Source organism: Silurus aristotelis (assembly GCF_946808225.1).
Source record: "Silurus aristotelis genome assembly, chromosome: 3".
Lineage (NCBI taxonomy): Eukaryota > Metazoa > Chordata > Actinopteri > Siluriformes > Siluridae > Silurus > Silurus aristotelis.
The window spans coordinates 12,325,041-12,343,563 of NC_139576.1; the positions used below are offsets into that span (position 1 = coordinate 12,325,041).

The 18,523-nt window shown below is 38.8% G+C and overlaps 1 protein-coding gene across 4 annotated transcripts in view; it reads right to left on the minus strand.

The window, feature by feature from the left end:
* The window catches only part of dachd (dachshund d), a 118,772-nt gene that overhangs the window by 46,275 nt on the left and 53,974 nt on the right, over positions 1–18,523 (minus strand). For all 4 annotated transcript variants that reach the window (XM_083537016.1, XM_083537018.1, XM_083537015.1 and 1 more), the window contains exons 2-3: positions 15,268–15,383; positions 4,555–4,716 (exon numbers count right to left, since the gene is read on the minus strand). In XM_083537016.1, the coding sequence (XP_083393142.1) occupies positions 4,555–4,716; positions 15,268–15,383 (278 nt within the window). The remainder of the gene's footprint in view (positions 1–4,554; positions 4,717–15,267; positions 15,384–18,523) is intronic.

Here is an 18,523-nt window from a genome sequence, read left to right on the forward strand (position 1 = left end):
AAGTCTCGTTTTGAAGAGAATCTCGCCTTAATGACTGCGCCAAAGTGGCCATGTGACGTAAAGACAGAATGAATCATTTCCTCGGCCCTGTGTTAATGTGGCTGAGAGGTGGCTGAGAAACAGCAGACATGTTTTCACCCACTGGCTGCAGAGTGGACATTTTCTCAACAGCCCTTGTCAAATGAGAGAGAGCGAGAGGAGAGAGAGAGAGAGAAAAGAAACTAAAAGAGTGTTTGCAACATGATGTGCCACATTTAGCTGTGCAAGGCCACCAGCTGAAAGGAGGGGGAAAAAAATTACAAAGAGAGATCCTGGTTGGATTTGTCCTTCCACGGTGTAGAATTTATTATTAGTAAGGACATAAACAGACTAATTAAATCACAGCAGTGGAGGCTGAGATGACAGCTGGTGCTGTGTGTGACCAAACAGATCCCTATCAAAGAGCAGGAGGCATGCCTCACTCAATCCAGCCTCTACGGGAAGCTATTTTAAGAGGTTCTCTATCGAACACACATGCTTTATATGCTAAACATGGGCTTAATGTACAGGCAGGCTGAATGCACAGGACCGTGATCCTCCAATCATTGATGGCTATAGGTGCATTAATAGATTGAAGTGTGTTTTTTTTTGTTTCTTTCTTCCTTTTTTAACATGTGCCATTCTCTCATACCTTGCTGGCATTCATTTTCATTACACATCATCCCAGATCCTGAAGGAAGTTCACTATTAACATGGTGATACATTGACAAGATGACAACATGTGGCTTTTACCTGTTCATAATTCACATTTAAACCTAGATGTACAAAAACTTCAGCACCCTTTACAATATCACTGTGCATAAACTGTAATTGTGTACTTGTCTCTCTTTTTTGTTTGATGTTGTCGTGCACACAAACACACAAATTGTAAAATTTGGCTCTGTAGAGCAATACTTCAATTTGCCAGGAAGATGAATAATTAATGGCAGCTTTTAAGCACTGTTATTGGTGAGACCGCAAATCTGAAACCATTGACGAGAAGAAAAAAAAATATGGTTTTAACAAGTCAATAATGGCAAGAGCAATGGGAACAGCTCAATCAATGGTACCGCTACATTTGCAAACAAGGGCTTGAATGATAACGGCAATAATTGCTTATCCTCCTCAGTGATTTTTTTCCTCACTCTCTCTTTCATATGATGTCATTTCCTATTGATTCCTTATGAGATGCCATAATGAGAAGTTTCCCTTTTTTTGGTGCGTGTGTGTGTGTGTGTGTGTGTGTGTGTGTGTGGGGGGGGGGGGGTGGGGGGGGGGGGTGGGGGGTGGCTTTCCAAAAATGACTTCTTCACCCCCTCTCCTAGCGGAAATTTGCAAGACCCACTAGCGGCTAAAGCAAAAAGGATTAACTCCCATATCCAACTGAGAACACAGATAATGCTGGGTAATTGGTAAAAAATGAAGATGAATGGGACAGCAAGATAAGGACCAATTAGCTCCTCCATGCTTACAGCTGTGGTCCCGCTACAGATCCATCTTTGGAGCCGTGGCCTCCTCTGCCAAGAGGAGTGAGGTGGAATTAGCGCTCCTGACCTGGCTGGTGGTGGTGGGAGGCCCACCCATCACTTCGTCTTTAATTCTGTCTTTGTCACACACACCTGTCACCGGGTCCCATCGCGCCCCCTGACAGCTTTGTGCCAGGGCTGGGCCAGGCCTGAACACGTTAACTCGCTAAATTCGCTGAACTAAAGAAACACTCAAGCACACAAACACTCATACACACACGAGCCTTTAAGTTTGCACTGCTTATTTCATTATGGCAGCATCATCTGGTTGGTGATACACACAATTCCCCCATCTAATTATGGGGAGGATTTAAGGTCCATTAACGTTGTCGTGGCAAGGAATCAGATGCAAAATGGCACCCAGTGGCCACAGGAGCAGCTTTCTCCTCACCTCCTTTTTTTCTCTTTCCTTAGCCCACAGCTTCAAAATACTCAGGCTATGATTTTATTTGCTATTTCTTAGACTTAAAGAGAAGCATTAAATGTACTGAAATCAGCTGTGTAGGTGTTTGTTAGGAGGCAGCTGACAGCATTTCTCCAGTGGATGACGGTTCTGGTTCAGGTCAGTTTAACCGGCAGGAATGGATCACTGTTTATTTGTCTCCCGGGCAGCGTGTCGCACATGTTTTGCTTGGTTTGTGATCCATAATTGTGGCATTTCCTGCGAGTCTACGGTGTATTTTGTATTGTAGAAGAGAGGAACCCCAACCCCCAATCCACCACCGCCCTCTGCACAGGCACCAACACCAACACCACTAGCTCTGTTTAAAGAACCAAGGAAGTAATCAAAGGGGGCCAAGCGTTCAGTCTGATCACTCAGGATGTTTGGCTCTAACTAAGAAGGGCTGTCTCTCTTTTTTTGTTACAATTAGTAAAACCGATGCAAAGAAGAGGGCGACCGTATTGAATATTTAATGCAGGGGGTGGCATTAGCCTGTTCAATTTACATCGACACAAAGACAACACAGGCAAAGCAAGTCCAGAGGAGAACAGAACGTCCTTCACACTCTGCCTCGGCCTGTCTGTGTCTCAGACAAGATGCAGACAATGCAGGAAATCTGCATCAGAAAGGAACCTTTTTAAGTGGAGGGCAATAGGATAGGAGGAGGATATACTACCAGTATGCACTCAGTAATTAAATACTGCCCTGCTTTGAATGTTTCTGCAATCATCATTATTACTGTAGATATTTCACATTGCACTGCTTTTAGTATCGAAAAGAGTAATAAGAGTCTCAGGTTAGTTGGTATAATACAGCTAAGTAAAATAGCTTCACCAAAAAGGTTATGTGAACAGCTGCTCTAATAAAGAGAATTAAATCATGTCCTGCTCTTGACTGTTCCCAACATAGCAAAGTTCCCCACTACTGTAGTCATCGCTATATCTGACAAATGATTTAGAGCCCTGCATTCCAGATGCATAATTTGCTTTGAAAAATAGTACATATTAGGAATTCAGGATCTAAAAACATATCACAAAATTCACTCTGCTCTTAAACCAGATAGCAGCACAGTGTGCATTTGTACAGTTCTGTTGTTTCTGTTCAATTTTCTCCCCCTTACTGCTTGTGAAATGACCTTTCTGGTTTATTGCAGTAATGATTGTGTAGGGTGAGAAAATGCACTTGGAGACAAGAATGGAAAACACTGTCTATTTCACTTAAAAACCTAATTTATGTGGCAATTAATAGCTGAAAGAAGCAGCAACTCCTCCCCGGTAGGCTGAATAAAAAGCAGCCATATTTCCCCACTCTTATCATGCGGGTGACTCCTATTGGCCACCCTGTCACAGTAGAGTGCTTGATATAAACAAGAGATTGCACAGACATCCAGGAATCAATATTAGGATGGCTTCAGTACCCAACATCATTTGTCTCGGCCCCCGTTTCTTTGACCAAACGAAGTATTAATTCAAATCATAAATCTGAGGGTGATTTAAATCCCGGAATGAGAGGCCTGCCTGCCTTTAATGATTTATTTTCTACTTTTCTGCGAGCGAGAGATTTGTCCATACGTGGTGACAGGTCACCTTCAAACGCCAGAGGCAGACTGTTCATCACCATGCAGACTAGCATCTCATCGCTGCGAGTAAATATTAAAGTAAAAGAATCCAATTGATTGTGGATGGGCTGGAGAGGCGTCGCTGCCATATATTTTACTCACAGTCACTAATGCCTCTCTCCTCCTGCTACTTCCCCCCACCAACGCTGGGCCCCGAATTATTATTCTTCTGGGAGCAGGCATGCTCAAGGTTACAATTTAAATTGTAAAAAGATAAAAACAGTTTCTTATTAGCTTCATTGCCACAGCCTTGCCTATTCCGATTCGCATTTATCTCTATTTCAGTGACCTCGAAGCCCTAGCTTTGTTGGCTGTGGACTGATGACCTCAACGCCAATGCATTCTCTTTTGTTAAATCTGCTTAGGACGCTTCCTGTTTGGGCCAAATACATGGTGTCAAATGCAGCTGGGAAATCCTAAACACATGGCGGATATGTTCAGGGTGGAACTCGCATGGGCAATTCAGCTCAGGGATTAAGGGTATCATATGTAATGGATTTGTGTTTTTTTTCACACTGCAGTGTGATTTCCACAAAGAAATGGCTTTAAGTAATGTTGCATAAAAAAAAAAACCTAGGGATCTAAATGTATCTACAAAGAATTATTAAATTGAAACGGGACATTCAAAGGCAATTTTCTCCACCAAATTGAATTAGTGGCTTGCTTAATAGCTATTAGCTGAGTGCTCATGAGTGCTTTTAATTTGTTGCTTTTTAAAAAGAGCTCTACCTGGTAATTATGGGGATTGAATACAAGTAATGCTTGTTCAAAGCTGCATGTTGTTGTAAGGAAATATAGAATTAGCTTTCAGATTTCACTATTAAAAGTTGTTGCATGCCAGTCTTACAGTTTCAGAGCAGGGGCCTAGTCTTTCAGTTTAAAACTAAAAATTGATTTTGGGACAACACATCTCTGAACCTCGAAGAGATGAGAGATGGCGTGTGACTTACCCACGCTGGAGCTCAAGTCTCCGTTGTCGGAGTCGGCGCCGTGGTGCGTGCTGTTGGCGTGGTAACTGCTCATCACCTCCAGCTTGATCTTCTTCACCTTCATGGCCTCTGCGATGGCTGCGTTGGTTGCGGCGGCTGCAGCAGCAGCTGCGGCTGTGAGACCTGTGAAGGAAGACAAGACACTATTTAATGCTGATGAAACGCAAAAAAAGGGAACTATGCTGATTATCGGATGTTTGCATGTGGAGGTTAGCGAGAGTGAAGAGGAATCATTCTTGTCAGCATAGGCGTCTGAGTAAGTGAGTAGTTAATATTTAAACAGACTTGAATATGGGAATATGGCACGCCGTGGTCTTAAAACGCTTGACAAATCGCACGGCGCAGATACCTTCCAGTGATGATAAAGACAGATGATCTTACAGGTAAAAGTAGAGACAATGACACACATCACTTTGTAGCTCCTCGACACTGTGTAGGCTCAAACTACCAATATGTCAGTTGATCATGCTGGCTGTGCTGTAAGTAAAGCATAACTCTGGCTTCCTCATCAGCACGGTTAGTTTTCTCTTACACAACTGATCATTATAATGACGGGATGTTTTTAGTCGGCAGTCTGACTGTCGTCTGCGTCATCTCTGATTTCTCTCGCGCTCGCTCTCACTGCCTCCCCGAATACAGAGCAGACGCCACAGTGCTTTGATGGTGACAGATGGAGTCGGGATAACATTTCAGAAGTGACATGTTGCCATGATTTCTGTTTGTAAATAAACAGGTTGAAGATGTATGACAAAGTGGAAGCAACAAATCGGCATCCGGAAGAAGCTTCCAATGCAAACCAATCACAATTGCACACAACACACACACACACCTAATGTTATTTGGCATTTTAGATGCAAAGTTTAACTATGATAATGCAAATAATTAAAAGATTTTGAATGTTCAGTATTTAACAAACTCTTTTTCAATTTCTATATAACTTTTAAGCTTAAAAGTGCATCACTGTAAACCACGAAACACAAATTTAAGGTAAAGTTTTTTGGCATGGAAATTGCCCCACCTCCCCCCAAAAAAATATAATCAATGCAGCCTTTTCACTTATAGTGTACATCAAATAATTTCATCTCACTCTACTGTCATTCATGCAGCAACTGAATGAGACGGTGGACATTGACATTCTAATTTTCCATCTATCATTTTAGTAATAAGTGAGCTCCATTGTGTTTAATGTGGTTAAAAAAGACACCACTGTGCAGGAGAAGAGAAAAAAAAGAGCAAATTGGCTCACTGTCTTTTTGTCATTTTCGATACACCTGAGCGACTTTTTCATAGGCTGAGAGAGAGAGAGAGAGAGAGAGAGAGAGAGAGAGAGAGAGAGAGAGAGAGAGAGAGAGAGAGAGAGAGAGGGAAAAAGCTGTGAAATAAGCCTTGAATTCATAAAAATTGAGATTAATGAAATGATGTGAATGGATGAATCAAAGCAGAGGTTCCAGCTGCAATGCTCGCTCAGCGCTGTCACCTATGTCTATTTTCATACATACAGTAAATACACTGCTGAATGTGTGTTCAGTGCTATAGTAGTATTTGGTGCAATATTATATCAGCAGTGTTTGAAAAAATTTCTTATGGTTTTAATTGGAAATGGTTGAACAGTTTAGTTTAGTTCAACCGCTGCGTATTCAAAGTGCACACTGAGAATGTAATACTGAAACAGTGCATGTTAGTATTCAAACTTACAAATTCTAGTGTAATTGAGAAGTATTATGGGTGATTCTGAAATTATATCCATTTCCCTTATATGGTATATTAGCTAGAGCACGGAATAAAATTCATTCCAGGTAAAATAACTGTCTGACAATTAGATTTCCCCACAATACCTCATGTTTTTCACAAGAAATACACATTGGTATTAAAGTGACAATGGATTTTTTTTTTTTTTACAACACACACACACACACATATACACGCACACACACACATCTTCATTTAGTTTTTAGTGTGCACACTGCAAAAATGTCAAAAATCAAAAATAATATAATAGTTATTGTTACTGCACTGTGGAAAATATATTGTACATTGTAAGTGTTATAATTACAATTATTCATACAGCAATTCATTGGCAATGCTTTACAGGGTCTCTAGAAGGGCGAATGTGTGCTGCCACTGATAAATACAAAATTGCAGTATATATAGTTTGCTCTAATTTGTTCATGATTTTTTTAGACACCTTGTAGATTAGATGTTCATTTTAGTATTGGCCATCTTCTTTGTATATATCATTTATTTATTTATATTAAATTTTCTCTTACTTTTGTGCAACATCATGTCACATTTGACAGCTTATTTCATGTTCTGACCACTCCGATATGTATTATTTTTTTTTTGCTTAAGAACAAGTGAAATAGGATTGAAAGCTCATAGTCAAGGCCCTGTTGATCTGAATGAGTTGCTCCAAAAATCTACTTAAATCTAACAAATTTCTTTGCATCAATATTCACATAAATACTAGTGACTAGCTTTATAAAAAAATAAATAAATAAATAAATAAAAAAATTCCTCTCACATGCAGTTCGCAATACCTAAATTGCTACAAATCCCAATACAAGTGCAGTGCTTTGGCAGGTAACGCCTGTCATATCGTTCAATTCATCCTGTTTGGATGTGGACAATCGGTGAATTAATCATCGCTTAGCTGTCACATTTCACTGACAAGACTTGATGGCGCCATTAGTGGTTGTGCGTCTGTGGGCTTAATGCGCAGGCATGGAGAAATGGAGCATGTGGCATTAGTACACCGCCCTGCTTCCTCAGCAGCTGATAGGCAGATGGCGCTGGGCACTGTGTGCAGCTTGGGACGAAGGTGCATCTCATTTCCTGGCCTTGTTTGCATTTTAGAATACATCAGGACCATATTGATGTACAGTATACATGATGTCAGAGTGGCCACACTCGTTTGCTAGCATGCATATGGAACAGCAGTCCCCCGGCTGCACGTGAGCTGGGTGAGAGAGCTACTCCTTGCCGTAATGGATGTGGCCTCCAGTCCATCTGAAGGTCAGTGTTCATTTACGTATAATCAGACAGAGTCAACTGTTTTCTAAATAACATGCATGCCGAAAAGGGGAGGTGGTGGGTCGGGGGGAATAAATAAACGGAAATCTGCTTTAGGATGTTTTGTACGATGAAAATTGGCCATTCAGGTAGCTAGCAGCCTTCTTATTAGACATTATACTGTACCTAAGCAAGCCTTCCATTATTTAATAAGATCTTAAAATGGCCTCTTCCCTAAAGTGTAAAAGGCATTGATAAACAGACTATCGTAATTTTTCCTTTTTTTTTATTAATGCATTGTGTTCACTTAAAAACGTGTGAATACTTACTACTACGATCCCAAATAGAGCTGCATGATTCTCTGTCACACCTTGTTTAAGTTTATAGTACATTAACAATGCAGCTCTCCTGTAATAGCCATCCAAAATCTGTCCCCTCTTCATCCAAACCTTTCTGTCCTTCCTCATTTGCACTAATTAAAATGCAAGGCAACAAGTGCAGAGATCACACCATTTTCTTTTCTTCCTTTTTTTTTTTTTAAAGTCACCTTTAAATAGCAGCTCTTGTGACTGGTCTTTGTGTCCACGGAGGAATCTCCTCAGCCGTAAACAAACAGCTGAGGTGTCCGACAGGCCGGAAGGGGAGACGCTTCACAAATAAAGAATTGCATGGTACTGTCACAGTGTGCACCAAAACAGCAAATAATAGAGACGGGGTCTGATCATGGCCCTTGAAGCAGCTGTCATATTAAATAATAATGAAGGATCTATTAATATGCAAAGGAACCAGCAGCAGACTGGCTTAATGCTGTCATGCCTCGGCATATTGTCAGAATGTTCATTATTAATTAACATGCAAGCTGCCCCATACCTGTGCAATGTCAGAACATTCTTCGAACAAATACTGAAAGTATGTGCCCCTTCTACTAATAGTGTAATTAAATTAAAATCAGATTAACTTCACATCAGTACACAAAGAGTGACTTAGTAGCAGCAGTGCTTATCTGCACCCTTTTCAGCCATTAATAAAGACGCAGGCCAAAATCACACGAGGTTTATCGAAAGGGGAGACAAAAAGGGTGCAGCAGGCATTCCAACGTGGAGTTTGTCGTTCGGTGGAGAAAACTGAAGAACAAAACACTCCATTTGCATTGCAATTCGTTTTATAATCGGTTGCATGTAAAAACTCGTGACATAAAGGGGAACGTAGAGAACTGCGTTTAATCTGACTGATGTGTTTATGACAGTGTAATTTCACGTCCGGATGAAGGAATATGTAGAGGTCTGAGGGCACACAACATTTCATTAACCCCATTTGGTGTGGACTTTTCTGTGCTGAGCTGACAAAGACAAGAATGCACATCAGCTTTCACATTTATCCAGGCTTACCTATATTTCCTCTTGGCTTTTTGCACTTTTTAACCTAATAATACAAAGAGATTCTGGAGGACAATTCAGTATTGGAAATATTTTATAGACTTACTAATACTAAACGTTACATCTATGCATTTTTGGCTGATGATTATGCAAGATGGACTGCTATAATGCATCACAGACCAGACTATCCACAAGTACAGTAAGACCCCTATATACATAAAGCCTGAAAGCTGCTGATAGCAGCAAGTACTATATACAACCCCAAATCCAAATAAGGACAATGTGCAAAATGTAAATAAAAACAAAACGCAATGATTTGCAATATATTCATATTGTTTTTACAATGAAACAAAAAACACATCAAAACTAAGAATATACCATTTTAAGGAAAAAATGAAGTCATTTTGAATTTGATGAATACTGAGAGAAAATGCTGATCATTCACATATTGTTTACTTTTACATGCTTAATTTTTTATTACTTTTAAGCATTCTTTTGTGAACACAAAAGATTTTTTGGTATTGAATTTGAGATAAAAATGTCAATTTCCAATGATGGTTGCATTCCCGGATCACGTTCATGCATGCCTTATTATTTATGATGAAAATTCAACCTGCAATTGTGGATGACATGGCAAACTTTGGGGAACATTATACTGAAATTGTCCCACAATTTGTAGACGCAGTCTTTCATTTCCATCTTTACTTCTAAAGAGACTCTGCTTTTCTAAGATACACTGTTTATACCCAATCATCTTACTGACCTGTTGTCAATTAACCTACTTAGTTAATTAACGTAATTGCTAAATGTTTATCTAACTCTTTAATTGTAATAACATTTATATTTTCCAGACTTTTGTTGCCCTCCCACCCTCAACCTTTTTGAGACGTGTTGCAGCCGTCTAATTCGAAATTACCTTATTTTCTCCTTAAAATGGTACATTTCCACAGTTAAATCATTAAAAATGTTTTCTATGCTCTACTGTGAATAAAATATGGTTTATAAAATTTGCAAACCGTTGCATTCTGTTTTTATTTCAATTTGCATAGTGTCTTAACATTTTTTTGGAATTGGGGTTGTATTTTACATTCATGTACAGCTATGATACATTTATTATAAAAAATTAGGGACAATAAGACATTAACAACAATAATACACTATATTGACAAATGCACTGGGACTCCTGACTTTTCCAGCCATATGGAGTTTACCCAAAAACGCCATACCTTAAAGTTGAAGGCAAATAATTGTATAGGATGCTGTAGTATTAAATGTTCCCTTCACCTGCTCCATGAACATATGGTTTACATGGGTTAAAGTGGAAGATCTTGAGTGGCCTCCTCTTGAGCTCCAACCTCAATCCTACAGAACACCTTTGGAATGAACTGAAACACTGACTGCACCTCAGCCCTCCTCACCCTACATCAGTACCTGATTTTACTAACGCTCTTGTGGCTGAATGAGCACAAATCTCTACAAGCACACTCAATCTAGTATAACATTTTCCCGGCAGAGTGGAAGTTATTATGACAGCAAATTGGGACTAAATGTGGAATGGGATGTTAAAAAATCTCCTATGAATGTTAAACTCACAACATAAGGTCAAGTTCATATGGTGTATCTTTTATCAGTGCAAAAGTGACCTGCAATTAGAAGGGATCCTGTTCATAGATGAAATTCAAAATTATAGTGTATTTATTGAGTCATCTGTGACGTATTATGCAGCTCCAGGATCACAGTGCACAGAGGCGGGCCGCTAATTTGCTTATCTGGCAACGTCACAAGTACTACACCACGTGCCATTACACCGTTAATTCGCCCTTTATGAAGTGTCAGAAATGTTTATAACACACCCTGCCAAATGTTTTAGCGTGCTCTAACATTATGTAGCTTAGACAGATCTTGAGATGTTCTTTTACAGAATGTCATCCTGTTCTTGCACGATGGTAAAAAAAAAAAGCCCGCCCTGCTGTTTTACACAGTGCCCCTTTCAGTTTTGATCAGGTGACTCCATTTAACACGAATTAAGAAAAAAAGTCCCCACTGAATTTAGAAAATGATCAGACAGCATGGAAAACCTGGAGCTCGCTCCAGGCTAAGCGATCTGACAAAATGCATACATGTAGCTTTCATTCACTGTTATATTAAGTTATTTTGCATGCTGTCTATTTTAAACTTAGGCTGTGTACAGAAAGACGTGTTTCTCCCTGTTGATTCTCAGATGTGGCACATATTTTCTTTAAAATGCCAAATCACCTTAATATAGGTGTGTAAGCATGATTGTGTCAACTGTTATGAAGCTTTTACAGGTGCTGAAATCACAGACCTCATCTAGATGCATAGCGATATATATATTTATATAATGGTAGACATCCTTACCATGCCTGAGATTTTTATTAGATAGATCTTCACAGAATGGAAACAGGAGCACATATATAAAACATGTCTGCTTGTCCATGTGAACAAAAGTGTTCTGAAAACCTGAAACTGGTATGAAAATGCTCTTGTGAACATGCCAGATCTATTAATACTATCAAAAAATCTCCTCAGAAAAATTAACAACGACCACATGCACACGACAAAATGATATAAAGATTGCAAGGAATGAACATGAATGAGCTACTGCTTAAGATTCAAAAAGTCAACAAGACCCAAAATTTTCATCCATACCACGTTTTATGTACCATCAAACCCAGAGCACTGACAATATTAAATGTAACAAGTAGGTCAGCAGCCAAAACAAAGTCCATTAACATTCATAACAAGCAAACCGTCTGTGAGTGACTTAAGTTTCACTTAAAAATTAAACTCCTTAAAAAGATTTTCCAAAAAAAAAAAAACCTGAACTTGCATGTCAATCTTATGCAGCCTCTAGAATATCCACACTGTATTTGTTACCCAGTCATTACTTAATAGCTGTTTTACTTATCAGACTTTTTAACTCTAACAATATTTCTGGGAGTTTTTTTAAGATACACTAAGTTTGTGGACACCTGACCATAAGATTTGTATGTGCTTTTGAAAATCCCATTCCACATTTAGTCCCCATGCTGTTATTATAACCTCCAATCTTTTGGGATGATTTTCCACTAGCTTTTAGAGTGTGCTTGTAGCAATTTGTGCTCATCCAGCCACAAGGGTCAATTAGTCAGGTACTGATGTAGGGTGTGGAGACCTGGGGTGCAGTCAGCATTCCAATTCATCCTATAGATGTTCAGTAAGATTGAGGTCACTGGCCACTTTAGATCTTCCACTCAAACCCATGTAAACCATCTTTTTACAGAGTTTGTTGTATGCACAAGGTCATTGACATTCCTTGAAGAGGTTTGAGTCTCCTAGTTTGAGTGAAGGGAAAATTTTATTACACCACATCTAAAGACATCCTATACAATTGTGTGGCATGTATGGTTAGAAAAGTCAGGAGTCCTAAAATGTTTGCTCATATACTATATGTATATACCCACAAGCCATTCTTGCTTGGCTTGGCTTATGCACATCTGTGTAAACAATTATTTTACATAATGTATGTTGAAATGTATATCCTTATGTCAGAAAGTGTCTCACAATGTCCTTAACAACAAATTAAACCCCTTGCAATGCTTGTAAAAATATATTACTTTTTCTAAGTAGCCAATATATTACTTTTTCTAAGTAGTTGGTATGTTCGCAGTAGAAGACGAGAATGTGGCATGGTTTGGTGTGGCACAGTGATTGAATCTAACACAGTTTTATTTAATAGCTTTTGAATATCATACAGGTAAAGATTTTACCTGCTAAAACACCTGAGAGAAATCCTGAGCTTTCTCTAGCTTTATGTGCTAGAGTATTTTTATATAGTTGAACTATGAATGCATAATTCCGTTCTTGCTAATTCAATCTGCTTCTTGTTCAATTTAATATGTACATCTATTAGCTAATATTCAAGCAACTATACACAATCACTAGCTTAATGTTCTCACACAAATGTTGGCTAGTCACCGTTCAGGTTCTTATTTGTCCATTACTGCGCATATCAATTGATATTAAAGTGGCTTTACTACGAGGTATATATTCACACTCAAGACATCAAACAGGCCAGTAATGCTAACATGCTGCTGAATTAGGGAATTAGCTGTCCATTAAACATTTTGACAATGTCATGTGGTGACAGTTTAATGGTAGACATCCTTACCATGCCCGAGATTTTTATTAGATAGATCTTCACATAATGGAAACGGGAGGCAATAAATTATTCATTTCAGTTGTGTAACATAGATCATTGGTAGGACTCTTAGCATTAGCATTACACCTGTAATCACATTCCTGCTGGGGAAGGTTGTAAATAACATGCTGTCTTTGCGAAAGAGCTTATCAGCACTCTCATTAGTGCAATAAAATCAACTTCAAATTCAATTTGGAACAAAATAAACAAAAAAAACCCACCTTTTCTATACAAAGTCTTCTTTAACTAATATTATTTACTTTTATTTGGTTTACTTCAGCTGATATTGTTTCGAACCTTAATTTATTTCAACCATTCATACAACTTAAACCTCAAAAGCAAGTAATTGAGCAAGTAATTGAGCAAGTTCAGACCTATTAAGTGATTTTTTTGTTGAGTGGTAAATAAATACACCCACACTGACTAATGTTTATTCAATCCAGGACTAAAAATATGTTCACATTAGCAAATTAGCATTTCAGCATGTTCCTAAAAGATGTTAATTGGCATTCAGGAGTAAATATTGAAACTTGCTTTAGACCTAAGTTCAGACAGTTAACAACCTTTAAACCTTAAAGTTGTTTATTCATATTGGTCATTGTGTGCTTAATTATATTTACGAACAGTATGGTTAATGCAAGTGCTGGGTTAATTGAATAATTAATGATATTATTTTTATCAATGTGTTTTCATTGTTAATGTTATTTATAATGTATTAATCATGGGCTACATGGTTTTTATGTTCACTAAAATCAGTTAAGTGAAGCTTAATTTAAAGACATTACATTTGACTTTTATATGTTGTACTAATATCATGAAATATAATGTATGGATTGTTTTAGCTTTATACAGATTTTTTAGATTTGTTACTTAACCAGTATCTCAATACATATATAAATATAAATTTGCCTCTACCAATAAGTGTTAGTAAAAAGTCAATTGTTAACCAAAATATATCACCAAATGCATGAACTACACAAAAGGCTTTGAATGTTAAAGTCTATGGTTGTATGTGAGCTAAATGAGCCTTACTCAAGAATTAAACTGTTTTGTTTGAACTGTTGGCATCATTGAACTCATAGTAAAACTTTGTAAGAATGTGTTGCATTTCTCTAAAAAACCTTCCAAGAAAATGTCAGGATCAGAGCTTCTCTCTTCCTACTGAAAGCCAGAACCAATATCAAAGAAGAGTTGTTTTTTTCCCACATGGTGACATTATAGTTATGTTGAGGTAAATAAGACCACTGCTCTTGCCCTGTTCAACTCCAATGCCCTCCAAGTCTGCATTTCCAAATGAGTCATTTACAGGCTGACCCTGCTCAGACAGAGAAGGGGACAAAGTCGGCCCCTTTCTCCTAAAACTAAAGGCTTTCAGGATGTACTGATGCCATTGTTGATGATTGTTGCCTATTCTGTGTGCTGGGTTGGAATTCAAAATACACCCACCAGCACCCGATCTGTTATCTTTCTCAAAGAAAATCTGTAAGTGCTATAATAATGGGAGGGTGGCTCTTATTTTTGACTTTGTGAGACACAGACATAGTTTACCTTTTGAAATAAATAAATAACATCGCAATATGATTATTCTTTCCAATGCAAAGTGCAAATTTGTGTTAAACGTAAATAAGTATTAAATACTGCCAAAATCTGAGATGCTGATATGCAAATCGGGCAACTTTCTTGCACACAACATCAAAGCTGACCCGATGAAAACCAGCTGCAAATAGAACAAAAGCTTCCACTGTAATAAGACCTGCTTGAGGGGAACTAAAGGCACATGCAGCTGATGTTGATTCTTGTGGCGATAAGCTTACTTTTACATAGCTGCCTATGTACATATACAAGCAGGGTGGATTTAATCGGGCTAATTAAAATCCACTCAAGGCGGAATGCGGCATCTAGTGAAATAATCTTTGAGAAGAAAACTCTCCACTCCAATTTACTCTGTCTTAGTTAAACCAGGTGCAAAAGAGAGAAGGGTCAGCTGGTATGACTGGTGGTTTGGGTGGCACTGTCAGTTTAAACTATGTGCCATTTAAAAGATGACCAGAGGGAACCCTGAGAGAATGCAGGGGCTGAGTGTATTACCTGTAGGGGGAATCATTCCTGGAGACATGAGGCCCGGCACTGAGTGAGGCATTATGTGGGGATTCTCTGGCGATGTAACACTCTGGGTTCTCTTCGGAGGCCTCCCGGGTCTTGAGCTAAAACAAAAGATGGGGGAGGGGATAACACAGGGGGGTGAGAGAACAGGGAGAGAAATGTAAAAAAGCAAAAAAAAAAAGGAACAAGATAAGAAAGGGGGAAGAAGAGGAGAGGGAAAAAAATAGGGTTAGAATTGACACTCGGACAACTTTACAATTGCAATTCCATTTCAAAGCAGCCACGCACTGTAAATATATTTCTTTTCAAGGACGGTTGTTTTCTGCAGCTCGACATAATAGACTTCCATAACTAATTAGATCACATGCAGGAATTCATTTCCTTTATTAAAGATCAACTACTTTTTGATGCATAAATCATAGGCTGTACCTCGTTACCTACTCCTCGGTATTAATACCCCTACACTATTTGAATTGCCTCGTTTGCATATGCTAAGATCAGGGAATGCTGCTTTCATCCTGGAAATTACAGGTTAACTTGTTATAATTATTGCAGGCAGCCCACTATTGATTTATGAGACTTTTAAAACCCAAATATGTGTAGTTCTTGTAATGAATGATATGTTAAGGTTCTTCAGGAAATTAAAAGGCAATGGCTGCCTTAGGAAATGTTCTGCTTGCTTGATTTAATGTGAGCCGTAGCTGGAAGGTAGAGTGACAGAATGATTCAGGCCTGTTGTACATTCATGATGGGAACTTTTATTACTCCAAATGAGTGACCAAGATCAAGCGATGATTAATGACAGAACAAGCTCAAGCTGATGGCGGGGAAAAAAATGCCCCTTCGAGCTGATTCGCTCGTTATTATAGTTATTGCATCTATGAGCATAACATAATCTCATCGCATTGAGAAAGCAAAACAGCATTTATTAGGTGGAATTGCACAATAAAAAGCACCCCAACCTGATATAACCCGTACTAAAAAGAAAAAAAACAAACAAACACAGAAAACAAAGCAGACTTGCTGTGAAAATCCACTGGGAACAGTGTCCTTTATAGTCAGCTACAGTCACAATCAAGCAAGATATGTTTCTAAATTCAGAGTTCCAAAATATTACCCTTTTGAGGCCTGGTATAGTACTGCAATAATCTATTGCACAATAAGCTTGCTTTAGTTCAGTGCAAGGCACTTTTTTTCTCACTAAGCATATCTTAGAAAGTAATCGAAAGCATGCTCTTACAATCGGCCATATCACAGAAATGTACTGTAGTTTTAACTCAATTTATAATATTACTGGAAATCATATTTGGCCAGATTAAGAATTTTTGTACAAAAAAGATCCCCTTAAAAATCCATGGCCATGTTTTACCATGGAAAAGACAAACTGACGTATATATACAGTGAGGAAAAGAAGTATTTGAACACCCTGCTATTTTGCAAGTTCTCCCACTTAGAAATCATGGAGGGGTCTGAAATTGTCATCGTAGGTGCATGTCCACTGTGAGAAACATAATCTAAAAAAAAAAATCCAGAAATCACAATGTATGATTTTTTTACTATTTATTTGTATGATACAGCTGCAAATAAGTATTTGAACACCTGAGAAAGTCAATGTTAATATTTGTTTGTTTGCAATTACAGAGGTCAAACGTTCCCTGTAGTTTTTCACCAGGTTTGCACACACTGCAGGGGGGATTTTGGCCCACTCCTCCACACAGATCTTCTCTAGATCAGTCAGGTTTCTGGCCTGTCGCTGAGAAACACGGAGTTTGAGCTCCCTCCAAAGATTCTCTATTGGGTTTAGGTCTGGAGACTGGCTAGGCCACACCAGAACCTAGATATGCTTCTTACAGAGCCACTCCTTGGTTATCCTGGCTGTGTGCTTCGGGTCATTGTCATGTTGGAAGACCCAGCCTCGGCCCATCTTCAATGCTCTAACTGAGGGAAGGAGGTTGTTCCCCAAAATCTCGCAATACATGGCCCCGGTCATCCTTTCCTTAATACAGTGCAGTCGCCCTGTCCCATGTGCGGAAAAACACCCCCAAAGCATGATGCTACCACCCCGATGCTTCACAGTAGGGATGGTGTTCTTGGGATGGTACTCATCAGTCTTCTTCCTTCAAACACGTTTAGTGGAATTATGACCCAAAAGTTCTATTTTGGTCTCATCTGACCATATGACTTTCTCCCATGACTTCTCTGGATCATCCAAATGGTCATTGGCAAACTTAAGACGTGCCTGGACATGTGCTGGTTTTAACAGGGGAACCTTCCGTGCCATGCATTATTTCAAACCATGACGTCTTAGTGTATTACCAACAGAAACCTTGGAAACGGTGGTCCCAGCTCTTTTCAGGTCATTGACCAGCTCCTCCCGTGTAGTTCTGGGCTGATTTCTCACCTTTCTAAGGATCATTGAGACCCCACGAGGTGAGATCTTGCATGGAGCCCCAGTCCAAAAGAGATTGACAGTCATGTTTAGCTTCTTCCATTTTCTAATGATTGCTTCAACAGTGGACCTTTTTTCACCAAGCTGCTTGGCAATTTCCCTGTAGCCCTTTCCATCCTTGTGGAGGTGTACAATTTTGTCTCTAGTGTCTTTGGACAGCTCTTTGGTCTTGGCCATGTTAGTAGTTGGATTCTTACTGATTGTATGGGGTGGACAGGTGTCTTTATGCAGCTAACGACCTCAAACAGGTGCATCTAATTTAGGATAATAAATGTAGTGGAGGTGGACATTTTAAAGGCAGACTAACAGGTCTTTGAGGGTCAGAATTCTAGCTGATATACAGGTGTTCAAATACTTATTTGCAGCTGTAACATACAAATAAATAGTTTAAAAATCATATATTGTGATTTCTGGATTTTTTTTTTTAGATTATGTCTCTCACAGTGGACATGCACCTACGATGACAATTTCAGACCCCTCCATGATTTCTAAGTGGGAGAACTTGCAAAATAGCAGGGTGTTCAAATACTTATTTCCCTCACTGTATATATATATATATATATATATATATATATATATATATATATATATATATATATATATATATATATATATATATACATAACAATCTCAAATCTATTGGAATTCTTATTTGAAACCATGGTACACCTGTGTTACCCCTGCACATGCATGTTTCACCAAAGATCAGTGAGTCACTCAGTCAGCCAGCTAGTCAGACAGACAGACAGTCCATCGGTCAGCCTTTGACTAGTCAGACAGACAGACAGACAG